We start from the raw sequence: 26,503 nt of genomic DNA, 5'->3' as shown, positions 1-26,503 counted from the left end.
ATCTTTCTTTTCTCCCCAAAGGCAGATTACATCCCTTTCTCTACTGCCATCCCTGCACTGTAATCCTACCCGGAGAGAGGGAAGTGATTCCATTTATATTGCATTTTCATTTTGTGTATTGCTTTCTGAACTTAACACCTCCCTTGTGGCAGTCCTAAAATACTGCAAAGCTGGAACAATGTGTCTAGCCTGACTTTCTTGTCTTTTGCCTTTGTAGATACTCTCCGCTATTACATGACCTGTAGTGCTGGGTACCCCAACCCTTTCCAGCAGGTGAGTGCAAGCATCCTCCTGGCTCCCTTCACCCCTTTCCAGCATCCTGCAGGGTATGTTGAAAGCCTTTTGATGCCAGCATGCAGCACATTGCAAGGTGTTTAGTCATAGGGAGCACTCCACCTGTTGGTAAAGCTTTGGTAGCTACTTTCCAGCTGTGCCAAGAGGTGGCACTGTGATTAGTGAGCAGCTTTTTCCAACTTCATCGCAACCTGGATAGCTTCAGGTCCAGGATGCCCTCTGAGAGCAGCCCGTGTGTGATGTGGTTGGGACCATGGCTTTGTTTGCGGTACCTCTGTTTATGTGGCACTCTCCTAAGAGCAGCAACTTGGAGACGGAGCACCCACAATTAATGCCAGGGTGAGAAACTACTTATGTCCTGCTTTAAATCTCTTCTCGCAGGTTCTTTAGGTTAAGCAGTGGCAACACCATCCTCCCAAAATGCAGCCACTTCTGTGGGTGAGGGAGTTATTCTCACATATGCCTCCCAAATCCCTTGGATGTTGAAGGGTTTGTATCCTGAAGTATAAATGTGACTCATTATTCTTCTGTGTGGGGGCTGAGGAACAGCACCTGGGCCCATCCCAAACTGTGTCTTATGTATCAGAGGCCAGAATGAACCCACACCACCTACCATTTGGCAGACACCAGCTGCTTCACCATTTATATTTAGGATTTTTTGGTCTTGTCTTCCTCTGTTCTAAAGGGTGTGGTAAGAACCCTTCAGGCTGTGGTATGATGCACCATTGCCATCTGTTGCATTTCTGGTTGCTCAGTCTACTCTCCAACAAGCTATTGCATGTGAAATTCCCGGGGATGCTCTGATGGGATGTGAAGACTGCACCCTAACACAAACAACTTCTAGTGTTAACATTGTCTTTCTCAGCCATCTGATTTAGTAGCAAAATCCAGCTGTGCTCTGCGGTGAGATCATGAGTGCTTTGTGTCTTTTCTTTCTCCTTCCCCTCTGTCCTGGAGCCGGCCCCAGCTGTGCGTATGGTTTTTGTGTGTTTGTATATGTCTTGTGGTTCTTTTTCTTTAATTTCTTTTTTTCTTTCTTTCTTTTGATTCTTCCCTTCCCTTCTTCTTTCTGTCTGTTCTTCTTCCAGGTTGGTAAAAGTCAAACTTAACCCTATCACAGCTGCCCCCATGTCAGTTTAGACATCCTTAACTTGTACCATTCATAAAGATAATGCTTCAATATTTGGGAACAGGATTTAAGTCTTATTTCCCAGGAGTTCTGTTGGTGTGTATAACCTGAACTGCTGAAACACCACATGTTTTGTGTTGAGCAGAAGCTGTCAGGAAGTCACAAGGCTTTGGTGGAAATGCAGGATGATGTTACGGAACTCATGAGGTCAGCAAGCAGAGAGCACCCCACTTCCAAGGTAACTCTCCTCGAGTTTGCTCTCTCTGTGCCTTCTGACATCCCTTGCACAAAGCCCAGGATCAGCTCCTGTTGAGCCATTTCCTTGCCCTAATCACCAGCTTGTTGCTTACAGGAGTATCTTACTCGGATCCAGGAGGTTTTAAATTCAACAGAGATCAACTTGCAGCAACTGACAGCTTTAGTAGACTGTCGGAGCCTGCATTTGGTGAGTACTCAGTAACTGGGCTTGAGCTAAGAGAGAACAAAGGGAGTGTAGAGCCTGTAGTGTACTGATTATTTTGGAGTCTTAAATCTCCGCTGTGCCATAACAGTTTTAACAGCTTTTACTGATTGACTTCAGCAGAAAGGAGAATGGGAATTTGGATCAAGTTAGCCTTCTGTTTAAAGATCGGCATAGGAAACTAGATAATATGCTTTTATACATCTGCAAACTGCAGCCCTAGGGTTTCAGGGACCTTCTGGGTTTGTTCTGTAGTTCATAGCATGTTGCCTCTCTCATGGAATGCCTAAGAGCTGCAGTATAGTCTGGCCTAACGGTTGCACTAGCTGCGTGTCCAAAGGTAGAGAAACAGATTATCCGTGCTTGTGTGCTTGTGCAGTGGGTCGTAGTGAAGGAGCTGAGAGGCTTAATGAAAAATGTGGTATCTTAAGTTGGGTGGATAAGATTGCTTTGGCTTTTTCCCCCCCTCTTAAACTCTTATTGTGTGGGGTTGAAAATCTTTCCACGTCTAAATCCAAGCTGGGCTTTGTGAGGAGGAAGAAAGGTTAGATCAGTTATGAAAAACACTTGAGGTCCCTGAAATTAAAATGGAAATATGCTCTGGAAAAAAAAACTACGATCCCTTAAGTTGTTTCAGAGCATGTAATCCCAGGGAAAGGCTTTTGAATCGAAGCTCTTTGTTAACTCCCTAGTGATTGGGAACCTCTGCTCATTTCTCTCTCCAGGATTACGTCCAGGCTTTGACGGGCTTTTGCTACGATGGAGTGGAAGGCCTCATCTACCTGGTTCTCTTCTCCTTTGTCACAGCCCTCATGTTCAGTTCCATTGTGTGCAGCGTTCCACACACTTGGCAGCAAAAGAGGTACAGAGAGGTTTTAGATCCTGCAGCATTATAGAGTTCTTTCCTAAGGAAGACTGGCTATTGGATTTGTGCCCATGAGCATATGGATCTCTTTCCCATATAATCCCAGGAGTGTGAGGGATGGGGCTTTATAAGTGCAGGTCCAACAGAAAAAAAAAAACAATTGGCTTTTACTCTGGCTGTAGTTAATATTTACATCTGAACCTTATTGCACTGGGATACTGTGTGTGCAGAGTATTCGGTACGCTGTAGGATTATGGGTCAAGTCAGAGATGAATGATTACAGCTGTAGAGGGGAGTAACGCTTGAACTCCGTGCCATCTCTGTAAAGTACCTATTCTCTTGCATCGCTTTGAGGCATTTGTTCTAGTATGGGGAACAGAACTGGAACAAGAAGCAGTTCACACTTGCCTTTCTTGGCTTTGCTCACACTGGGGCGACTGGCTAGCATAGCTGCTACAAACTGGAGCTGTCTTGCCAGCAATAACATCAGCAGATGAGATACTTGCAAGGTGGTGGCGATCATCTGTCAGCAGAGTTATCTGGAACTAGTATTAACGATGGTAATAACCATGTTGATCAATAAGTCTTGAGCAAACCTTGGCAGGGCTTCACTGGCTGACTGCTGCACCACATGCAGCTATTAAAATAGCTTTGAATTTTCCGTTCTTGCAGAAGAGCAGTAGACTGTGCAACGAATTCTCTTCTGTGGTTCCGAAACATGATTTTTGTGGTGTAAGCCCAGGCTCAAGGTTCAAAGTAAAATGGAACATCCTAAACAATAGCAGGAAGCCAGAGCCCTCTAGGCCTGCAGTGCCCACAGAAGAAACCTTGGGAAATGCGTCAGAATAGCACTTTAAAAAAATGGCTCATTTCCCTACCTTTTCCACATGCAGAGGTGCTACCAAGAGGAGAACGGCAGTCTGCCTGCGTGCAGGAAAAAGGTTGGCACAGGGGTATGTCTTGTGCTGCTGTTCCTGTGGGCTGCCGCCTGTCCTGCCCAGCCTAGCCAGGCTCAGGCTGCGGCTGTGAACTGCGGGATTCCCGCTTGCATTCCCTGGAGCACCGTTTTTCCCTCTGCCTTCCACCGGAGGTGGAACATGCCATACTTCATTGCTTGGAAGGGGCCCTGCAGGCTGCAATTCCCTGAATAAATCTTCAGTGCCACCTTGTGGTTCAGAAGCTGTGGGTGATGTTGGGGATGTCCCAGCGGTAGCCATGCTGTCTCCCCCAGCAACAAAGTGTTTCCTGGAGAACGCTTTGCTAGCTTTGTCAAGTGTCGCTAAAATAGATTTCAAATCTTGCTGCTTCATCCCGTAATTAGAGAGAGAAAATAGTAGTGTAGAGACAAGAGAATACTATGGGAAGGGGGGAAGGAACCATCTGGCAAATTGGCTCTGCTCTGCATTAAATTGATTTAAAGTTCTGGCATTTTTAAGAAAATAAAACCTTCAGACATGAACGTTGCAACTTAGTCTCTGCAAAGACTTCTGAAATGTTGTTAGAAGCTGAAGCAGACCCTATGTAACCAGAACAGGAGTCTAGAGAAGTCCATGGAGACTTGTCCTTAAAAGCTCTTTGGTCGTGGCTACAAGAAATGGAAGGACACAGATTACAGTTTTGAAGGATGCTTTCTGTGGGGTGCATGGCACTACGTCCCCACTGCCTCTTTCTTTTTTAAATATTTCTTTTATTTATTTTTAATTTGTTTAAGTGCTCTGTGTTTCAGGATGCGTGTCCATCCTTAGGTGGTATGACTGGGCAGTTGCAGAGCTGTGCTGCCTGCCAAGCCCTGAAAGAAGCCCGCAGGGAGACTGTAGGGCACCACGCAGTGTAAAAGTCCAGATGGCGTCTGTGGGAGGTCTGAGTCACTGTGGCGTAGGCTGTGTTTGACACTGCCACCCGAGGCATCCCAAACGGGTATCAATGTGGAGGTGCGGAAGATGGTTGGGAGGTTCCTAGGATCACCATGGTTTCCTGCAAACCCCACATGTGGGGTAATTGTAGGGGTTCTAGGAGGAACTTTTTCTCCTTCTTGCAGAAGCTCAGATGATGATGGGGAAGAAGAATCAGCTGCTCAAGGGAGCAGACAAACACACGATAATCTTTACAGAGTGCACATGCCCAGCCTCTATAGCTGTGGGAGTAGTTATGGCAGTGAGACCAGCATTCCAGCAGCAGCACACACTGTCAGCAATGCTCCTGTCACAGAGTACATGTGAGTATCCCGACAAGAGGGCTGTATTGTGGCTTGTCCAGGTTGCTTCACTCTGATTTCTGTTGTCACCAAGTGCTGCGAGGCTGGCACTTTCAACCGAGCAGTAGGAAGCAATGAAAGATTTTGTCCAAAGCGTCAAAAGGCAGGTGTTCTGATTGGCATCTACTGGGAGAAGGGAATAGCTTGAAAGTGCTGCAGTAGAAGGAGTTGTATTAGGACAATCCAAAATGTGAACAGCTTTGCCCTGCAGGATTTAGAAAACTGTCTAGAGAAAAGAAGTAGGAAAGTATTGTCTGGACTCCTTATTACACGTTGATTCTGATCACCAGAAGACTTAATTCTTCAGACAGAGCAGTCTTGCCAGAAGCTTTTAAGCCTCCTGAGAGAGCGAGAGCCAAGACAAGGCCTGCAGACTCCGTCCTTCTACAAAATTGCAGTCAGCTCCGACATCCATTGCAGTCCAGAGCTACCAGGTGGGATCTTCAGAGCTTTGTCCAGAAGTGCCTAAACCTGAGCACACTTGTGCTGCCTTCAGGGCCCATCTTTTTTAGGCTGGCACATAATTTTGTTCTTCCCCTTAGACTTTGTCCTCATTTTATCTCTATTTCTGCAGCTTGGCAGTTCTGATGCTGTAGGGAGGCAGATTTTCGCATGGACCTATTTTTAAATCACTTGACGTGATTCAGTGTGGGCCCTTCTGAGTGTAAAGATAGAGCTTAATCTGAGGAAAATAATGCTAGTTTTGTGCCCCTGTCTGAAAAAAAGGGATCCACCTGGCCTGTAAGAAAAGTTTTGAGGGAGACTGACCTGACACAGTAGTTCTGGGGGTGCGTATGCTCCATCCCATGTCACCATCGGAGACCTTCCTGAGAGAAGCATGGCACGTACCCCCTGTTATCATGTGTGTCTTCCTTTCCTAGGAGCCAGAATGCAAATTTCCAGAACCCCCGTTGCGAGAATACCCCGCTCATTGGCCGGGAGTCCCCACCTCCCTCAGTAAGTCTCTCTTTACTGCTCCTCTCTGCTTCAGCAACTTTGGGGAATACACGTTTACCACTCCTGTATATTCTCAAGAGAGCTGATTGTGCAACCAAGTGCAGGATCTGGCCCATAAATGGCAGCAATTTGAATAGACAAACTGTCTCACCTCCCATGGAGGATGAAACCTTGCTATTCTACTTTGGACGTTGCACATAAAAAGAATAAAACTCCATCTATTAACACTTGCAATGCTATGGGCCCAGTCCTGCCACCACTGAAGTGCATGAGTATCTTGGTGGGTGACTTCAGCAGGATGATTCACTTGCATGCAGTGTTCTTGCTATCTGTGGCATTGGTTCTTCAAGTTTAAAAAGAAACTTGTTAAAACAGTAATTTCAGAGTTATTGCTGAACCTCTCTCCTTAATTTGCCCTAAAGAGATGGTAGGATGAAACCTGTATCTTTTTTTTGTTGAGATTTTTTTGTTTAATCTTTCTTTCACAACTGTTTTACTTTCTTTAGAATCTATTTTTGTATTTAATTTCCTATGGAGGAAGAAAAAAAACTTTCATGGAAGGTTTTGTTATTTGGAGTGGCCTGATAGCCATTTCTGTATGCTGGACAAAACACGGACTTGCCTTCATGTCTGTGTAAGGACTAGATGAATCTTGCCCTCCTTCACTGGATCCTGTAAGCCTGACTTACACCAGAACTTGGAGAACGTGACATCGCAGTGCTCACTGACTTGGTGGTGTGATTGCAGAGGATGAGTAGTAGCATGCTTCATAATCAACCAGTCTTTAGGAATAAGTATAAAGAAAATACACTCTGACGTGTGGTTCAAATTCACGGGAAGGGGAGGATGAAGGATTAGGAGTTGTGGTGGAAGAGAGGACAGCACAGTCACTGGAGCCCCAGTGGCCTAATGGATAAGGCACTGGGCTCCTGAGCTGGGGATCATAGGTTCACCACCCTTCCAGCAGGTGCCTTTGTTCAATAGTTGTGAGGCCCTGCATGGGGAAGGCAGTGACTTGAGGAATAGGGGCCAATGCCAGCACCTTGCTGCCCAGCCTGGTCCGTTCCTGGTTGGAAATGGATTGGACTGAACCTACCGACCAGCGGAACCAAACTACAACATGGAGGTGGTAAGAGGTGACTCGATCACTGTGTATCCTCCATCAGAAACAGTTCCTACAAAGCAAGAAAAGAAAGGAATCAAAGCAAAAACAAAACAAAAGTTGCAGGAGACTCCTTTCTAAAGGGAACGGGAGATGTGAGGCGCTTCACCCCTCATTCCTTCTGAGGGGAAGCGCTGCCTTGCTGGGACCAAGGTTAAAGGTGTACAAAACCCATTTACTGCCACAAACCATTTAGGGACATGGTTTAGTTAGGTGGTGGCTGGTCTCTTCCAACCAAAGTGATTCTATGGTGTTCTATGATTCTGTGTTTTCACATCAAAAGGACCAGTTCATCTTGCTGTAGAGAAAGCGGCAAGTTTACTTGGCCAGACGTCTTTCAGGCTTCACAAAGGGTGTTTTCGTGATTCCTGGTGGCACTCTTGCAAGCTCTGGTAGCGTTATCTGCTCTCAGCAAGGAGATGGTCCTCAGAAGAAGAGCTGATGTGCTGCGCACACAACAGTGCAGCAGATGCTTTCCCACTGGTGTTCCCTGTTGTAGGAAGGACGCTGTCCCTCTGCTGCTGCCAGGGCACATGTTCCTTCAGTGTCTGGAGGCCAAGGTCCTGCTTCCCCTTCCCCTCCAGCTCTTCTGCTTCAGAGAAAGCACATTCCTTTCTGCAGGGGCTCTAGTTATGCAAGAAGTTCCTGGGTTCTTCAGTGGCTGTCCGCGTTAATACCCTGAGGGGTCATCTGAGTCCTGGTGCCTTAGGCTGGTTTCTGAGTGTAGATAAAGATGAGGGATTTTGTTTTGTTTTGTTTTCAGAGTAACTTGACTTGGCAGCCATCAGGATGGCCTATAGGGAAGTGCAGGATCTGGGGAAGGAGGAGAGTGTGGCGCTGCACCTATAGACATGGGGAGCTTCTCCCTAGATGAGGCAAGGACCAGGCTATAGCACAAATGTGTTTTCTGGAGGGACACAGTAGATGGGCAGTGGAGAGAAGATAAATACTGTCTACTCTCCAATTGGCAGGCAGAGGGGAAGGAGGCTTTTCTGGGATTTTTGCAATTGCAGCTCTCCATAGCAGGTGACTGAGACTATACTGAGGCGAAAGAAATTGTAACTCCATAGCATATAATCTGTGGGAGGAAAAAGATGAAATGGCAATACCAATGCACATGTCCCTGCCTCTTTTTGGGGAGGGAGGAAAGGGTGAAACCAAGTAGGTTACGTCCAGTGGGTGGACAGAGCTGATCTATTCCATTTAGCTTTCTGTGAACAGATGGTGTAAACTAAGATGTGATGATCCTGCTGCATTGTTTGTCCGTTACTTTTCCTGGCTTTTTGTTTGTTTGTTTGTTTGTTTTTTCCCTTCTCTCATTCCTTCTGTTTTCTCCTTCTTGCCACAGGACTATTCCCATAGGGTTGTAGAGCCCACCTTGTCACTGACACACACCACAGCGTTTCACTTGCTTGCACTGTGTTTTTCATGCACGTTGAGGCTGCACTCTCTTTTTCTCTCTCTTTCTTGCGTCATCACAGTTGTATTTGGCTGCCATGGACAGTAGCAGCCATATGAGCTGGCAGCTTAAGCCCTCGGACAGTGCACGGACATACTGGTAACAGCGCCCGCAAATGGAACAGGTACTGGAAAAAAGGTCCTTCTTGCTCAACCCCTTCTCCACTCCCAACCACTCCCTTCATCCCTGCACTGTTTATCCCAGGCCAATGCCTTTTATTTCTTCGCATTCCTTCCCTCGGCACCTCCCACCCCATTCCCTCCTGCCAAGGGTTTAAATTAAAATCAGGTTTTGCTCTGGTGCAGACTCAAGGAGCAGTATCAACCTTGTAAAGGCTTCTGGTGCACGTTGCGAGGGTTTTAGGCTCTCATGCCTCACAAAAGCAAAGTCCCAGCAGCTTCAACTCAGAGTCCACCCTTGAGAACAGCTCAAACGCTTAGTACTGAGTGATGCTTGGGTGTAGAACTAACCTTGAGCTTCAAATGCAGAATGGAAGTTCTCCCATCACAAGAAGCCCTTTTCTAGAAGTAGAGAGAACTAATCTAGCAGCTTTTCAGTCGGGACTGCTTGTCTTAATTCAGCTTTTTGGCTTCCCTTGAGACTTGCTGCTGTTGTGTTTATCTCGATTGGTCATAACAGCATGTGCCCAAAACTACTTCCCTGCCACATGCATTAAGCTCCTCAGCACGATTCTTCATTTGTTGAAAGATCCTGACTGGTAATGGTGGCCTGTCCTGAAAAGTCACTTCATTGCCTGTTAGATCTGTGTGCAGCTTCTCCTTCTATCCTTACATTTAAAGTCAGAAGGGAGAAAGTTTAAAGAATACTTCCCTAAAGGTACAGACATGAGCACTAAGATCTATTTCATTCTGTTTCCAAACTTTTTACTGTTTTGTTTGTTCTGTGTGTGTCCAAATCATCCCATCCATGTCCCACCGGCTCTGTGAACGGGGCCTTCCTAGTACCATTTCCAGTGTTTCTTTTGCAGTGGTCCATGACAAAGCCACGTACCTACAGAAAGAGTAGGTTGTCTGCATTAGGCCTTGTAGTTTTTAGCTTGGTTGAATATAGGGTATACTTAGAGCTGCCTGGTGTGAAGGACATTGCTCCCTCAAGGGAACTGCAGTCGCTCAGTGACTGGAAGGCGTTGGGTCCAGTTGGAACAGAGGGTCCGTTGCTTTTGGCTCATGCAATCAATGACCCGTACCTGACATTCTGTTCCCATAAAGCTGCTGTTCCTTCTTTCCTGCCATTCCTGTTGGGACTCTTGTCAGCCTCGCACTGGATTCCTTTCTGTCATGTTGCTGCTTGGTCTGCACTCTTGCTGCCTCTTGCCGTTTGTCTGCCTGCCTTGTGACGTGCTGGGAAGGCGCCGTCTGCATCGGGTGTCTCGGTGCCCTCTGCTGTGGTGCATGAACGCAAACTTGTCTTGAAGCATGGTGCTAACACCCCTGAGAGGGTCACAGCTTTCTGAAATCTTGCAAAGACTGCTCCCGGGTGTCAGCTTATCATTGGTTTTCTGCTTTTTGGTTCCTGCAGGTAGCATTGTAGTGATGTTAGATGGGTCCGTTCCATGAAATAAAATGGTCTGTTCCATGAAATAAAATACTGCTTGTAGCGGGGGGCGGAATTCTAGTGTCTTCTCTGGACTTGAAACCTCCCCTGGGCTGAAACACGAGCTGATCTCAGTCTGCACTGTCTTCTGTTTACCTAAGCTCACACCCAGAGCTTAATGTGGCTGTCTGCAGGGCTAGGAAAAAGGCATTGCATTCTTTCCAAGACTTTCAAAACAAACAGAAGCTCTGTTCTTTTGACTTTGAAAACTTAAGTCCCTTTGAATTCATAACCCACTGGCTGGAACTGGCTGTTTCCCTGTATCTTGCACCTCCCGTACATAACGATACCAAACCTTGGGTGTTTACTGTGCTCCAGCTCAGCTATTTGAGAGGAGGATCAACCTTTAAGAGCTTCAATCCAGAAGCTTTGGTCTCTATTTGATTACCTGAATAGCTCTGGCAGGAAATCAAAGTCAGGGTAGCTGAACAGAGATACATGTGGGTTTTCTAACCACAAATAGTAAATAGTTTATACTTGGAGTCATGTTTTCATATAGAAAGTGATCTTACAGCATAGCTCAGTTAGCTGTGAAGTACTCATGATCTGCACAGGGCTTGGTAGAATTTATCATCTCTAGAATTAACTGATTATTCCCATTAGTTGGGTGGGTTTTATTTTGTTGGGTTTTTTTTGCAAGTAACGATTCCTTTGTACTCAGGCTATACATGTTAAGCACCTAAGTAGTATGTGCTGGCAAATCATACCTATGGAAATTTATACCCTCAACAACGCTGAATGTGAGGAAAGGGGCTTTTTTTTCCTTTGGAGGAATAAAAAATCAACTTGTGTGCAATCTGCTGTGTTTGTCCCAGCTGACCAATAAGTGGCTGAGAGGTGTGCTGTGGTGAACAGCACAAGCCGCCAGGAGAAAGGACCACAAGAGATCTCTTAGGTACTCTTTTTAGGGTAGCTGATGGTGTGGTGGAGGTATGGGTTGAAACTTGTCCTCTATGCTGGTTTTGAAAGGGTAGATGAAGGGTGTATGGGCTCGTGGGTACTTCCAGTGAGAGTACGGGAAGAATGACTGCATTGTGCGTGTTCTTTAACCTTCTATGAAAGCTCCTCTTTTAAGGAAACTAAATGCAACTGTATACCTCATAGCTGCGTCAGGCGCTCTATCCCAGCTACCTCCAAGTAGAGTCCAAGACCTCCTCAGCTCCGAATTGTGCTCAGGCTTTAAGCCTTTAGAAATACTTTTTAAGGGAGGTAAAGACTTAGTTAATTTAACTATGGAAAATATAGTTTGGTTTCATATCCATGTGGCTGGCAAGTGTCTGCTGATACATCTACATCTGCTCGCCTGTCCAGATATTGGATCTGTGTATTCCACAGCATCTTTCCCCTGCTTCCCAGCAGAGGATTTGGATGAGGGCCTATGATCAACAGCATGTGGAGCAAAGTGGTCGTACATGGAGGCTACTGCAGTGACTGAAGACCCAGCTCACGCTGATAGAGCTGTGCTGGTTATGAGAGGTGCACAGTGAAGTGTTAGCCCTCTACTTCAGGTTTCAATCGTAGTTATCATGGTCATTAACAACATGCTTTAACAGGAGTAGCTGGTTCAAGCTGTAATGGGAAAAGGTACAAAGGCGCAAAAATTCTGAGTTAAGGAGAGAACATCAGCCCTAACTCTGACTACTCTGAGTCTTGATTTGTTCCTTATGTTGGATTGCAGGTAGGTTTGAATGTAAAATGCCCTCTGCTTGACTGTCCAAGTCTCATGTTCCTGATTACTTTGTTTTAATGACATTTAATCAACTGTGGAGTGTTTTCTTGGTGGAGGAAGAAGTAAATTCTTTTTGACTTCTCCCTCCGTGATGGGCGTACTTTGTACATCCTCGAAATGCCGTTCATCAAGTGGCCTTTCTGGATTTTAATGCTCTAAAGAATGTTGATGTTGCATGTTGTGTGCTGAACCTATATGACTTGTCCAGGAAGACGCATGATAACCTTCCATGATCAGAGATTTTTTTCTATATACTTCTTACCAAACCTTAGTACCTGGACATTCTCTGTTCATACTCATTTCCTATTACGTGTTACATACAGAATACAAACGGAAAACGAGCAATCAAATGCATTTTTCCTTCTAAGACCCTCTTCTTGGCACGTTGCTTGGTGGGTAGTTTCAGCATTGCACTACCTGAAATGTGCCCTACTTACTCTATGAGAAAGTTCTTTGACTTCTAAGCCTCTCTGAGCCCATTGGGTTAGTCCTATATGCTTTAATAATGCCCTAAAGTTTATTTCTGAAGCAGTATTCCCATTTAATAAACTGTATAGAATATAATCCTTAAACTGGCCCAGCTTGGTATTTTTCTGCCTCTTTCCTTCTCACTGGCAAAAAAATACATTTTAAAAAGAGAAAGAACAGATGTACCTTTTGTCTTCTAAATATAAATGCCATTTCTGGGCCAGAGTTTTATATTAAGATCCATGTTCTGCAGAAAATTTTCCAATTATGGAAGACACTAAAAGATGAGTGTGCAAATAAGCCCCAGGTGTCTTCATCTTGTGCTGATGGGGTCAGCTCTGCCAAAGGAGCAGCTTCTCTCTTCTATTGTGCAGAGGTTCAGCCTGGGTCAGTCTTTGAAGGGGAAACTGATAAAATACTATTAATTCTCTGAAAACCTCTTTGGATAGCTGAGCTTTTGAGAGCCTCAAGATGCCTCATAATGTTCTTTCCCAGTGGGCAAGATAAATCATACCTCCTGGTGTGGAACTGCCTTTTGGTCATCTCTTTGCCAGTTTAACTGGCTGCTTTATGTGGTTCAGTTTTAGAGGTGATAAAAAGTCAGTATGCTGAAGAGCACTCTTGGGAATTAAGATGTGGGTATTACAGAATTATTCAAGCTCCAGCTGGTGTATAAAAAGAGGGAAAAAATGTCTGTTCTTGTTGGTTGGTTGTTAGTATCATAGTAGCAGAATTCCAGAAGCAGTAATGTGGTCATGATGAAGGCATTGAACACATAGGCATAAAGACGCAAAGTCTTTTGTTCTTACTGCCGACTATTATTTACATGCTTTTCAGCTTGTTATTCGAAGCTGAATGGCGTGTGTTACCTCAGTAGCTTCTGGGAGCTGTTTTGGATTACCTTGCTTAGAATAAAAAAGAAGATATGAAAAACCAACCCCCTCGAACCAAAGCAACCTCTCATCTTTCTGACTTTCTCTTCTCACCCCCAAGCTGGAGTCCTGTCTACTGCTGCATGGTACCCAGGTTGGATCCCAACCCACAGTAGATTATTGCCCATCTGATAACTATAGCTAATATCATCTGTTTTAATGGCAGCCTGTTTCCAACCTGACAGAGTCTGTTCTTTCTTGGGCGTGGATTGTTCAGAGATCCATTCTTCCACATGTTTCTTTCAAACGGCCCATCTGTGATGCATGCTGTCTTCTGATGCCCTCATTGCTGTAAAATGCAATGTGAAAATGCAGTGGACACCCATTTTCTTTTCAACCTCCTTTTCTGGCATGGTTGAAAGCAACAACATGACTAAGAGAGGATGAAGATGTGAGGTGGGTTTTTATATCTGAAGCATTTTGATTTCCCTCTCTTCTCCCAAGGGAAGTACGGCATGTTTTGACTCAATGACTTCTGTGTAGAGGGCTTGGATAAGCCATTAGCCCATCTGCAGTGACCTGGCCAGCGTCCTTGCAGCGGGCTGGCAGTGTGTCACTCCGACTGGACTGTGCAGTGACTTGTGAAGCTTTCCTTGTCAGAGCCAGCAGCTCTTTGATACACGTGCTGTAAATACAGACCATTTTATGCTGGGAGGTGGTCGTAATCTGTGGTTCGGTGTTTGCATTAGTCATTCTGACTTACTTTTCTGTTTGTTTTGTTTTCTTTTGTCTTGTCTTCCTCCAGTACACCTCCAGCATGAGAGCCAAATACCTCGCCACCAACCAACCTCGTCCAGATGCTGGCAGTGTGCATTAAAATGAAAAAGCAAAAGCAAAAAACAAACAAACAAACAAAACACAAAACCCACACGTGCAGTCAGACTAAACAATGTGCCAACTGCTGTGCCCCTGTGCTGTCCTCGTAGAACAATCCTGCAGTTCTGCCCAAAATCCAGTGCGGCTCCTTCTGTTTCTCCAGTCCAGACCGCCCTCCAACCTGGTACCTGCCCACTGGAGTGGAAGCCCCTTTTGAATTTAAGCCTTCAGCTTGTTGTACCTGATGTGCGAGAGAGCGCAAGCATGTGTGGGCAAGCAACCGAGAGCACCCAGGCAAGAAACTGGGTCCACCTGCCTGGGGGTCGACTTATTAGAGTATCCTATCAGAAAAAGTTGGTGAATCTCTTCTGCCCCTTTTTTTCCCTTTCTGTTCCCCAGAGGGACTCGGTGAAAGGTGGTGATAGATCATCTGCAGTGGGATCAGCGGTGTGTCAAATGCTGAAGCAGCAGAGGTTCGGTGCCTGTGACTAGTGTACAATGCTGAGTCAGTGCACGATGCAGCATTTTGGGGGGGGAGTCCTCTGGTCTGGTGCCCCGTGTGAGGGAGGAGGGAAACTCCTTCCTCATGGTGTCACTGCATATCCACTGTAATTTGGGAGCCTGAGGCTCTTCTAGAGCAAACCATTCCACTATCCTGGTTAACTTTAAAAAAAAAAATCCATTAAGAAAATGCCTTTTTGTTTCCCACTCTATCCAGCATGTGAATCCTTGAGGAGGAGCAGGGGGTCCCAGCACCAGTCAGGTACACTGTCCATGGCTCTGAACTGACCTCTGCTCCCCCAGGGAAGCCCTGGTACTTGCAGATGGCGTTCTGGGTGCTGCCTCTACGAGGCCGACACGCAGATCAAACAGGAGCCAGCAACCCACTTGGTGCCAAATTTTTCCAGAAAAAGACTTGTAAGACTTTATGTGGGGTATTTTTGCACTAGTTTCAGCTCTCTGATGCTAGATCTTATGGGACAGTCAGCTTGCGAAAGCGAGAGAGACTGGAAGCACCAATGGATTTATAGCATATACAGGCTCTCCCTGCAGGAGTGACCTGCTGGACTTTTTTAAATCATAATTTACAGCACAGGGTTGCTGAACTAACATTAATGGAGTTCTTTGGAGCCTCAGTCCTATAGCTCACAAGATCGTCAGTGTATCTTTTCCTGTGTTCCGGAGTCAGATACCCAAATGACATCTGGATAATATTGTGACTGTCAGAACACGGTTTTAATTTTATTCTATTTTGTTCCTCAAGGCACATTGCTAACCACTATCTGACCATATTAAGGCACACGTAAGGCATTTTTCTAGAGGTGAGGCAGAACAAGGCTTGCGAAGGGGCAGCTGGGTGCCTGCAGAAGGCAACATCCTCCATTGGTGCTGTACTTTCACTGAAGAGCCGTGCTCTGGGGGCACTGATGGCTTCCCACTGGAAGAGGAGACTGTCTCCTGCGAGGTGCTGTCCAGTACTGCCCTTTCAATAGGGTAACTATGATATTCCTTTTTGTCTTTTTTACCTCTGAGCAGGGGCATCTTAGTGTAGCTGCTGAGCATTATATTAAATAACCGGCAGAAGAAACAAAAGTGGGAAACGTCTCTCAAAGTGGAGTTGAGCCATTGGCAGAGGCAGTTAGTCTTCACCTCAGTGATGTTCAGACTTGGTGTCTGTTTAACCGCGTTTGCTGTACGGGGCACAGAATCTACCAATCTGCCTTTACTCAAGTCAGTTGCCTTCTTGCAGTGAGGTTGGAATTGCTCCTAGCAGGTAGCTAACTAGGATGATGGTATGTGCTGTAAAAATCGTACCAGCTCTGTGGAAGAGCAAGCTCTGAGACTCCTCTTAAGATACAAACCACTAATGGACTGTGAAACCTGTAGGCCAGCTCTTTCCATTCAAAGGAGTGAGGGAGACAGGGAGGAGGCGCCACCATGCAAACGGGAAGAGAAGGTTTTGGAGACAACTTCACACTTCACAACTTCACCGTAAATCTCTGGAAGCAGGATTTTCTTGCTCAGGTCTGAGTACGCCCTTTCAAACATGTCTGGGCTTCACACTAAAACATACCTCTGCATTATCAAATAACAAGGGCAGGGAATCGTAGTCACAGGTGGTATGGAGGGACATTGTGGCTCAAGGGCACCAGGTTTTCCACCCTGTCTTAAAGTCTATCAGGAGACCCGGGTGTGCAAGCATGGGGCATGATCAGCTTGCAGGGCATGCAACAGATATCTGGGGGCAACTGAACCTTCCCCCCCTCGCTTTGAAGAAGCAAGAGCCATATAATCCTTATTAAGACTGAGTTGTTCTGTCGCCATCTCTCCTTGCAAGGATGTGCTTAGAATGCTACGTAGACTACCAATTTCAGGGGAGCTGCCCTAAAATCTGTGGCCGGGTCCTACTCAATGAAGGCAAGTGTTTTGAAGGCTGAAGGGTGTGTGGAAACAAGTTCTTCTGTATATTGACTGTTCTGTATACAGAATGCATCCTGAGCGTGTGTGTGACTGCACTTTGGGTCAGATCTGCGTTGTCGCGGCGGTGTTGTCTGTGCCAGCGGGGATAACGAGGGAGCGAGTCTTTGCCTTTTTGTTTGCAGCATCTGGTGGAGTGGCCGCTTTGACCGGCTTCCTTCCAAGGTTTGACGTAGCCACTCATAACACCCAGAACAACTTCTGGGAATATTTGGGGCTTGCAGCAAGGCACAGATGTGGAGATATGTGGTCTGTGACTTCAAACTATAACTGGAAAGAACGTTACGGAGATAACATTTTGCTCTCTGGAGGCCAGCATAACGTGACTGCAGTGTGAGCTGTGTACCTTTGTCCAGCCAGCACTTCCTTTACTTGACATGGATATTGCACTTTTGTAAAGCATCCTGGAACTCTGCTGCCCCACTGCATGCTGTGCAGAGCGCTGGATAGGAAACACAGACAAATGGGTTTCTTTTGGTTTATTATTACTTTTGGGTTTTTTTTAATTTTATTTTACTGGAAGCTTGAGCAACAGTGTGGCATTTCTGCAGGCTGGTCTGAATGGATCTGCTGAAGAACAGATGGCCTTTGCCTATTCTTATGGCTGCGACATAATCAGTCTCATCCATATGGTCACATTTTGTCTGAGGAGCGGACTTTGCAAAGCCAAGATCTCCCAGACTCCGTGCCTCCCTCTCGGGTGAACAGCAGGTGCTATCTGGCGAAGACTCATCTGTTCTAGATGACATTCATGGTTGAGGGAGTCCAAACTCTTCAAGCTGTAGGAGGTAAAGCTGTAGAGACTTCTCTCTCTTCCACTGTGTGTCTCTGTTTTCAATGTGACAAAATGCCAAGGCCATATCACTTGGTGTGTCCCAGCTGACCTTATTGGAACGTTCCTCATCTTACTGGTTGCTAGCAAAAGGGTCCAGAATTCAGGGGAGATGCGTTGGCCTCTGGACACCTCCAGATGAAAGGCAGCTTGTCTGGTTGAAGGTGACTGCATCGGTGAAGACGCTTCATGTTACTTTTTCAGAAGCACAAATGTGGTCATTGGCTTGTCTGGTTGGCTTGGTTTATTTCCACTGCATCATCATGTGTGAATGACACTTTCTTTTGGAACTGAGAACTCTTCCAAGCACACAAACATCTCCACAATGTGAAATGTAAATAGCATGTTGGACTCTCGTGTCCAGTGTTCAAGACTGCATTGTAATTGTAAAGGAAATCGAATTGAGACTTGGCTGTGAATTTCTTGTGCTGTCTTGGGAATTATAACTGTAGTGTTTGTATCCTGTATGTATTATTAAACTGATTTCATTTTATGTGCTGATAAAAGGGTTCAAGCTAAGATTTTTAGCGTGCATCCATGTATCCAAATGTGAAGGATGGAGTGCTCCCTTTCCCTCCTGTCCTTTTTAAGTTTTCTCCATTTGATAGGTGTTAATTTTCCGTGTACAGTCATCTCAGCCAAGATGCAAGGATGCTCATTTGAGTGCTTTGAGGGGGACACAGTGCATGGGGTTTTAAGTGATCCTAAGTTAGGATTTCCATAGCAGTTCCCTGAAAATACATGAAAAGTTTGGCCTTTCTGAGAGTAAACCATTTCTCAGGGGGGCTGCTTAGCCATCGCTCATGAGAGCTTTGAGTGCTGCAGGGTGGCAGCAGACAGGAGTGGGTGGATACCCGTGAGAGCAAGGTACAGGTACCTGTGTGGATAAACCCATCGCTTCTGGTCCCACCTTCTTTCTAGCAGCAACTGGAGTACCCTGCTGAGCCCTTTGAAGAAAAGAGAGGTGTCTTGGCTTGTTGATTCCAGCCACCCCACCTGATCCAGTAGATGAGGTGGGTGGGTTTTCCTTTAGCTAGGGAGGGGAGGTGTCTTTGAAGTACTGCCTACCTGGGGACCAAGGAGAAGCCGAAGCCTTCTCCGACTCAACATCTCTTGGGTGGGAGAAGAAAAGCCCTCCAGGCAGATATTAAGGAGTTTAGACCTAATACCTTGAGAGAAGAGACCCAACAAGACTTAATCTGTACATTTAACTGGGTGGCTTCTTTCATCACAGCCTACTCTCATTTTCTATAAATGGTTTGTGTGCATGCTATAGATGGCCTCCCCAGTCATTCCAGGAGGCCCAGCAGAAGCGTGGGGTGTTTTGGTAGCAGTTCCTAGAGGAATAGCCTGTGATCTGTGCTTTCGGCTCTCCCGCTGAGCTGGGATGGTGAATGTGTTGCCCAGCTGGGGGAGAGAAGGGACAGGTCACTGGTGGCCTGGAGCTCCTGGGTGCCCACCCAGCCCCTGTGGCTGCGTGTATGAACAAAGTGGAACATAAACTGATGTACAACCAGAAAGTTCAAAAAATTCCTTTCCTCAAGAGGGATAACTGTAGCATGAAGCTCTTAGGTGCTCTGCATATTTGATACCACATTGCTCCTCACTATGCAATTCCCACCTCCTTCCTTCCTCTTCCTCCTCTGATCTCACACCAAGACTCCTCCAGCGGCTGCTGCCCAGGAGGCCGCTGAAGTCCCAGAAAAGCTCCATTTCTTTGCTCGTCCTCTGCACTGGGTCCAGGTGCCCAGCCGTTGCGTCGCGTGCCTCAGGTCCCTTGCTAACGGGAGGCCCCATGAGTTTTATTCACATCATTCAGAGGGAAGTTTTCTTTCTTGGACACTGTGCACAGAAACCTAATGGTGAACATGTACCTGGCCTTTTTGTAACTTTTCTGTTTTTTCTTCTTAACCATAATGGTTGTATATCATACCACTTTATATACATATATAATATATAAATATATATAATTTTTTTAAAAACTTTGGACCTGCTAGTTTCTTTCAAGTGTTCCTGCACTTACCCAAAATGTTTTTAAATTGTGAGGGTTAAAGAGGATTGAGCCCATTTTTGTATCTTTACTTTTAATTCTGTAGTTCTATTGATTGTAATGTAGCTATTTTTTACTGTAACTTTTTGGTTTGCAAATACTAAACAAAAAAACCTAAATGTAATTTCTGTGGTTTCTATTCAGCTTGGGTTTCATGTTTTAAAAATAAACAATTTAAAACCACTGCTCCTCTTCATTGTTTCTTCTTTTCTCTTTTCTTTTTTGGTCCACAAGCCTACCTCAGTTTTCATTACCTTTGATACTCTGTGGTAGATCCGTGAGGTGGGGATGGGCAGTAGAGCATTGAAGTCTAATAGCTGGTAGAGGATGGAAGGAATAGGAATGTGAGTGCCCAATTATTAGTGTCACATGTGCTAATATGTGAGATGAAGTGTGTGCACATGTATGAGCAGGGCTGCTTTCTTCCTTTGCTTCTGGGTCTCAACCTGATCTGCTTGCTGTTAGAAACTGTAGGCTTTGGGATTTCAAATTCAATCTGAAAACTCGACTGTTACAATTGAATTGGACAGCTTCAGAAAAGCCTCTGAAGAAAAAATGATCGATATGGACGTTTCCTCCAGGGGAAGCTGCACTAATCCTGCTTTACAACGAGGCGGCTTGTACCTCGAGGAGGTTTGGGGGGGAGCCCGGGTGGGTGCCGCGGTGGGACCGTCCTTGTACTGGTGCCTCTGGGGCTACAGGAGCTGCTGCAGAAGATGCTGGAGCAGCTGGGGGACGTGGCCATTGGGCTTTGGAGATGTTCGCCCTTCGCAGGGGACACCCCCAGCCCCCTCTGCTGCTTTGCTTATGCTGCATGGGAGCAGCAGTGAATGCAAGCAGTTCGTGTTCACCAGCAGAAGTGCAAGTAGTGTGGAAATATGGTATGGAGGGACGAGGGTGGACACCAACAGCTCAGCCGCTGCAATGGCATCCCTCTGCGGGAGATGCACGTACCTACGTGCCTTCGGTAGCATCGCATGAGGAGCTGGAGCAGCTCAGCGTGGGCTCGTCTTTCTCTGCCCTGCCCCAGGCTGTTTGGGTTTCTCTGTAGTTCTTCATTTGTACTGTTCTCTGATCGCAGGCCCGTTCTCCTGCATCCCTATCAAGTAGTGAACTGAAACCTTTACCTTCTTGTAATTCTCTCGATCTGTTTTATGCCTGATCCTATCAGCCAAATCGAGGGATTGGGCTCCTGGCTCCATCCTGCGCTGTTCTTACCCCAGTCTCAGCCTATCCCTTACCAATTGTGGGTCTTGGGGAAACTCCTCACCACCGAACTGCACTAAAGCCGAACAGCATCTCCTGCTGCCTAAACTCAGCCCCCAGGACGGGGGGAGCAGAGCAGCCCCTCACGCAGGAGTGCAGGACTTTTGTGGGGGGCGGAAACACCTGTGGGGTGGGAAGGGACATGGAAAATCCCTCTGGCAGGATTTGGTGACAATGGGTAGCTCCGTCTGTGCCGACTACTCTTGATCTGAGTGGGTTAAAGCAGAAAGCTCCCAAACTCCGCAGCGATGCTGTAAGGACCAGGGTGACGGTCCTGAATGTCACCACTAAGTGGCAGAGCCAGTCTGAAAGCTGTTGAGAGGGGACAGAATCCTGCACCCTGCGTCATGAGCTGGGATCCCAGGCACCCTCCTCCTGGGTGCTGCTGGCCCTGTCCCGCTCCCCGTGGGAGCATGTGTACGGTTTACTTGGAAGGCTGGACTGCTCTAAGCCAGGGTTTAACTCTGGCTTAATTAATGCTGTATTTTTTTTAAGCACTGTGTATGTTTGTATGGCTGAAACCCATGGCCTTGCTCTCGAGTCCTGCCCATCAGTACAGTGCAGAACCACAGAAGGCGTTTTGCTGCTTTTCACCCTCATGGCTGTGAATCTCAACAGACACTGGTTTTGCTTCCTTCACTGACGACTGACAGATCTTCCTCCCCAATTCTTTTATTTTTATAAAGGAGGAATCCATGTTTTCCTTCCTTATCCCTGATGAGAAATGATTAAACCTGCTTTTTGGTGCAAAGGGCTTGGAGCAGTCAAGGGAATCTGATGGTGCGAGGGAAAATAAAGCTCCCATCAGTGTCAGCATGTAAATATTTTACCAGGTTTATGGAGTCCCACCAGGGATGGGAACATGTGAAGGCCACCTGCCCGGTGACCCTCCCAGTGCTTTCCAGCCGTCCCCAGCAGCCGCAGGCTTTGCTCACCCAGCTGCCCCACTCCCTGTCCCAGCAGCTTAAATGATGCAGAGCTGGGAGAAAATGGGGGAGGTTGAAGTATGTGTTTGAGTAAACCTCGCCTTCTGATCAGCCTTCTGATCAGCCTTCAGTAGTGGTCTGTTAGATCTCTGTGCTCAAAGATAAGGCAGGGAGGGATGCCCTGGGGAGATGCTTTCAAATGTATTTGTTCCTGTGGTGTGCTGAGCTCTGCCAACAGGAGCATTTTCTCTGGGAGAAGCTGGTGGCTGCGATGTGCTCACTGGGACACGGTTACTAACTTCATGTCCCCATCTCCTGTCACCTCTTGGGGTGGGAAATAGCACGTGCTACAGGTGATGCTTTCTGCTGAACGTGGCACCGTGCATGCAGTGTCTGCTGCTGCTGCTGAAGCCTGGGTGCGCCCAGCTTCTTTCATCAGATGCACTGAGAGCTGGAGTCACAGCTTTCTTGCTGGGGTCTCTGTCAGGACTTTGCCTCCCCGTGTGTCCGAGGAAGGCAGCTAAATTGCTCCTCCTCTCCTTCAACCCCTTCTGAAGCACCCCTGTCCTCAAGGAATGATCCCATCTCCCTGTCCCACTCTGCTGGACCACATCAGCTTTCAGGAGGTCATGGCCACTCCTCGTCTTGTGGGGGAGGCCAGGACTGATCGCTGAGCACCTGCTGACCGCTCAGCTTGGAAGAAAAGCCTGAACGAGGATACTCCAATCAGTCTGACCACATGGGGATGCTGAAGCCCTGCTCTTGGCAGCTGGAAGAGTTTGCAAGCAGAGGCAGCCACTGGAGGGGCGAGGGGAGAGATGGTTCCTCTGCACCCCGGGTTGTGTTTGCAGCCCAGACTGGACCAGCTCTGCGGGTCACAACACCACGGTGCAGAAGGACGTGACCACCCGGCACATCTGCCTTCACCAGCACAGGTGGCCGGGCAGAGATGAGGGTGGCCTGGCTGCAGCCACCACAGGTCACAGGTCCAGCCACCGTGACGGAGCAGCCGGTCACGTTGCCGTGCCCTTGTGTGGCAGCAAGGGGATGGATGGTGGCAGGAGCAGAAGGACTGCGGCTGATGTCTCTATTACTGCAGGTGGGACTGCAGGACCGTTAGCCTTGACTCTGCAGACAGGACCATCTTTCCCTGGAGTAGGTCACGTTTTTCACCATGACCTCATCAAAAATCCCTGCTCAGGGATATTTTTTTAATCCTGCGTTGGTCCGTGGAGGAGAGCGGGAGGAAGCACAGCTCCCTTCTCACTGAGAGCCGTTGCAGATGTTGGTGCTGGAGCCTTTCTCTTGCTTCCTCTTCCCACCAGCCAAACACCGTGGGACCTGGCGCTTGCACCCCGTAAATCACTCGGTCACTCATGATCCGCTGCAAACACGGCTGCTCTGGGGCCAGGGGATGGGCTGTTTGGGCAGGGAGCCAGCATGCCCCCCCACTTCTAACCCGACAGCCCATCCTGTGCCCCCCTAAGATAAGGGGATGCTCCCCAGGCTGAGGCGGACACAGCTGGAGCATCACCCAGCGCTGACTGCCACAGTGCCACTGCTTTGCTGTGCTGTGTCACCGCTGCTTTCATCCCCCTGCTCTCTGCAGGGACAGGCACAAACCAGGCACCGTACCCCAGCCACCCCGTTTTTGGGGCAGAGAAACAGAAGGGGACACATCTGCTGAGGATGAGGATGGAAGGGCTGGGAACAGGGCTGTACAACGGTGCTGCAGCTTCATGGGTCTCGTCTGGCAGCATCGTGGGAAGTGTTTCCAGCTGCTTTTAAGATGCTCAATTCATCTCCTCCTCCGCTCTTGGCTTCCAAACAGCTACAGGAGCAGAGCTGGCCCTGCTGTGTGGCTGAGGCTGTGGGGAGGGAATTGGTTTTGATCTTTAAAGTCAGAAAGAGAAGAATAAACTTTGGAAGGCTAGCGAGATATTTATTTTAACCACCTTCAGGTGATGCAGGGGTGGGAAATGGGAAGATGAAAAAATAAAGGTGAGGTGGGCAATGGCTTGGAACTGTTGAAGGGGGCTGCCTGGCACACCTCAGAGCTTTGGCTTGGCTGTCCTGCAGCCATCACTGTCTGTTGCAGGGTTTTGCAACCCCGTGCTCCAAACAGCTGATGCTAGTGGGGAATTTAGTGTCCTCCAGCTGCACGGAGCTGCTGGGGTGCAGCTCATACCCCCATGAGGACCCAACCCCCACCAGCACTGGGATGGGTGACTCCCAAAGCTGCATCTGGAACACTCCATGAATTGCTCAGGCCCTGCGATTTGGCCACTTTTGTGTTCATTTCCCACAAATATTCCAGTCTGCTGGGCCAGCGAGGCTGGAAGTGGGGCTTGGACTTGATTCACATGAGTTTCATCATCTCCCAACACCACCCCCTCCCACCCCCAAGGCTCAAATATTTCTCAGCGCTGTGGGTGCCAGGACGGGTGTTCGTCCTATCACACAGCTCCCCAGTGACAAGTCCCCATGCAGCAGCCGGGCTGGGAACGCCGTGATTCACACAAAGTCCAGGATAATGAGTAAATGCAAATTAAAACAATAACAACAACAAAATTGGAGGAAGCAGCAAAAATTACTAAATTGATGTATTACTCTCTGCTCGGAATGCTGCAGCCGCCCAGGGACCGGGAAAGCCTTCGGCTGTGCAGTGCTGGAGCATCCCTTGGGCACGGCGGTGTCAACAGCAGCGGTCCCTATGTAATGGCAGCGTCCCCATCAAGCCAGGCTTGTCCTCATCCCACCGCCACACACCAGCACCTCCAAAAGGTGCAGCCTTATCAGCTGCTGCAAGTTGGTGAGAGTAAACAGGACGTCCCACAACAGCACGGGGCGCAGATGAAAGCAGAATGGCCTGACGCACCCGCCAAGTATGCGGGAGCAGCAGGCGTTGCTTTTGTTTTCCTTTTGTTTATTAATGCATGTATTTATTTACTTTTCAGCCCACAAATAGGGAGGGAGAAGGGAGAGGCTGGGAGCCTGGTGTGGGACAAACCAGAAGGCTGGTGTGCTGCCTGCCCCCGCTCCTGAAGGCGTGGTGAAGTTATTTTATTTTATATTATTTTCTTCTATTCTCTTCTATTTTATATATTTTTTTTAAGCCCTCTCTAGGTGTTGCACCATGCCCAGCAACCCCCAGGCTTAACCCTTGCCAAGGGGCTCCCGTTCCCTGCAGCAACATCCCAGCCCAGTGCCTTGGTGGAGGCTTAACGCAAGATTTGGGCTGTTTTGCAGTCAACAGGTCCCCAGCACCCAGCCCTGCCTGGGGCGAGATGGGTGCTGCCCTGTCCTGGCTGCATCTTGCCCTCCTGCCCGGGGGGGACAGAGGGAGGGCCGCCCTGCCGCCAGGGTGACGGCACCGCTGCCGGGAAGTGCCCCCGCTGCCGAAACCGCGGCCCCGTGAGCAATAGGAAAACCCGTGGGCGAGCGGCGGTGGCGCAGCTTCCTGCGCCTGACGCAGCTCCCCTGCGCTGACCCCGCACGGGGTGGGGGCTGAGGGCCACCAAATTCTGTACGAGCCCCTGGGTGCTGCAGGATGGGGGCTTTGCAGGGCTTGCTGTCTACCCTGCCCTCTCTCCAGGGAGATTTTTGGGTGGCTGTAGGGTGTTTTTTGGGGTTCAGAGGTCAGGGGGATGCTCAGCTCCCCAGGGCAGGATCTGGAGTCCCCCCCACCTACAGGGCTGCAGCATTCAGGGGACTTTAGATTTTTTGGGGTTGTCTGAAGGGTGAGTGGGTGTTGGGAGCTGGTTGTTGCTTTAGCACACGCTGACTTCCTGCTAGGCTGTATTTTTAGCAAGGCCAACCCCTGAAAACCGAGAGATTCAAGTGAAACTGTAAAGTAAGAGAAAAAAAAAAAAAAAGGTAAAGATGCTGAATGTGGAGGAAGGTGGGGGAGGGAGAGAACGGCGCAGGCAAACGCTGGTACCACTGCAGCACAAACAGGGCTGGTTTTAAGCAGCGTGGGGGGGCAGATCTTATGCTGTTGCCACAGCCCGTGGAAGTTGGGGCTTGTCTCCAGCAGGTGGGTGTTTTCTGTTGGCTAAAAGGGGGGTGGAGAGGGTGAAGGGAGGGCAGGGGTCTCGCACAGCCCCCAACCTTCCCACGCACACGCCTGCCCGCTGGCTGTTAACAGCACCCTGCTAACAACCGGCTCTCACCTCGCTCCCCGGCTCTCACCTCACCCCGCTCCCACCCCCTGAGCCTGGGAAACTCCAGTGTCGAGGCGCCAAGCCCTGCCCAAGCCTTTTGGGGAGGGGAAGGAGTGGAGGACCCTCACACCCTGCGATGCAAATGGTCAGCAGGTCTCGGTACCCGTGGGAAAAAAGAGGGATGCAGGCACAATCCATCCTCGGTGCGTCCCTGAGAACTTCGTTAGAGGCGATAACATCCGTGGGGGAACAAGGGGTGTTGAGCACAGTCCATCCATAAAGAGACACCGGAGCCCAGGACCAGGTGACTGTGGTCAGCAAAAAAAAGCTGCTTTATTGGTGACGGCTCCCACGGGAACGCCGTGGCAGCGATCGGGTTCAAGTCCCTGAGAACACACTGTTCATGCTGGTTCCCCATCCCACATCTATTGCTTTAAACACATTCTAGTTACAAAAAGCACAGAGTGATGTTCCAGATACTGGAACATATAAATTAAGGTAAGTGATAGTTATAAGGCATTGCAATTTTCTTTTCTTTCTTAAACAGGTTATCAGAAGGTTGGGGTTTGGGTTGTTGGGGTTTTTTTTCCGATCCACAGAAAATGTATAAAAAGCACTTTAAAATCTACGTATTTCTCAATGTGGGGTG

The 26,503-nt window shown here is 48.0% G+C and overlaps 1 protein-coding gene across 2 annotated transcripts in view; it reads left to right on the top strand.

Annotated features, from left to right (window-relative positions):
• TTYH3 (tweety family member 3) overlaps nt 1-19,684 on the top strand; it is a 78,148-nt gene extending 58,464 nt beyond the window's left edge. The window contains exons 8-14 of one of the 2 annotated variants that reach the window (XM_082064147.1): nt 218-273; nt 1,569-1,661; nt 1,776-1,868; nt 2,609-2,745; nt 4,787-4,963; nt 5,884-5,959; nt 14,069-19,684. In XM_082064147.1, the coding sequence (XP_081920273.1) occupies nt 218-273; nt 1,569-1,661; nt 1,776-1,868; nt 2,609-2,745; nt 4,787-4,963; nt 5,884-5,959; nt 14,069-14,140 (704 nt within the window). In that variant the 3' untranslated portion in view covers nt 14,141-19,684. The remainder of the gene's footprint in view (nt 1-217; nt 274-1,568; nt 1,662-1,775; nt 1,869-2,608; nt 2,746-4,786; nt 4,964-5,883; nt 5,960-14,068) is intronic. The other variant, XM_082064148.1, reaches the window with a different exon arrangement.
• Nucleotides 19,685-26,503: the final 6,819 nt, after the last annotated feature.

Source organism: Streptopelia decaocto, assembly GCF_964273445.1.
Source record: "Streptopelia decaocto genome assembly, chromosome: 13".
Classification (NCBI taxonomy): domain Eukaryota; kingdom Metazoa; phylum Chordata; class Aves; order Columbiformes; family Columbidae; genus Streptopelia; species Streptopelia decaocto.
This window is presented reverse-complemented; position numbering and strand designations above follow the sequence as displayed.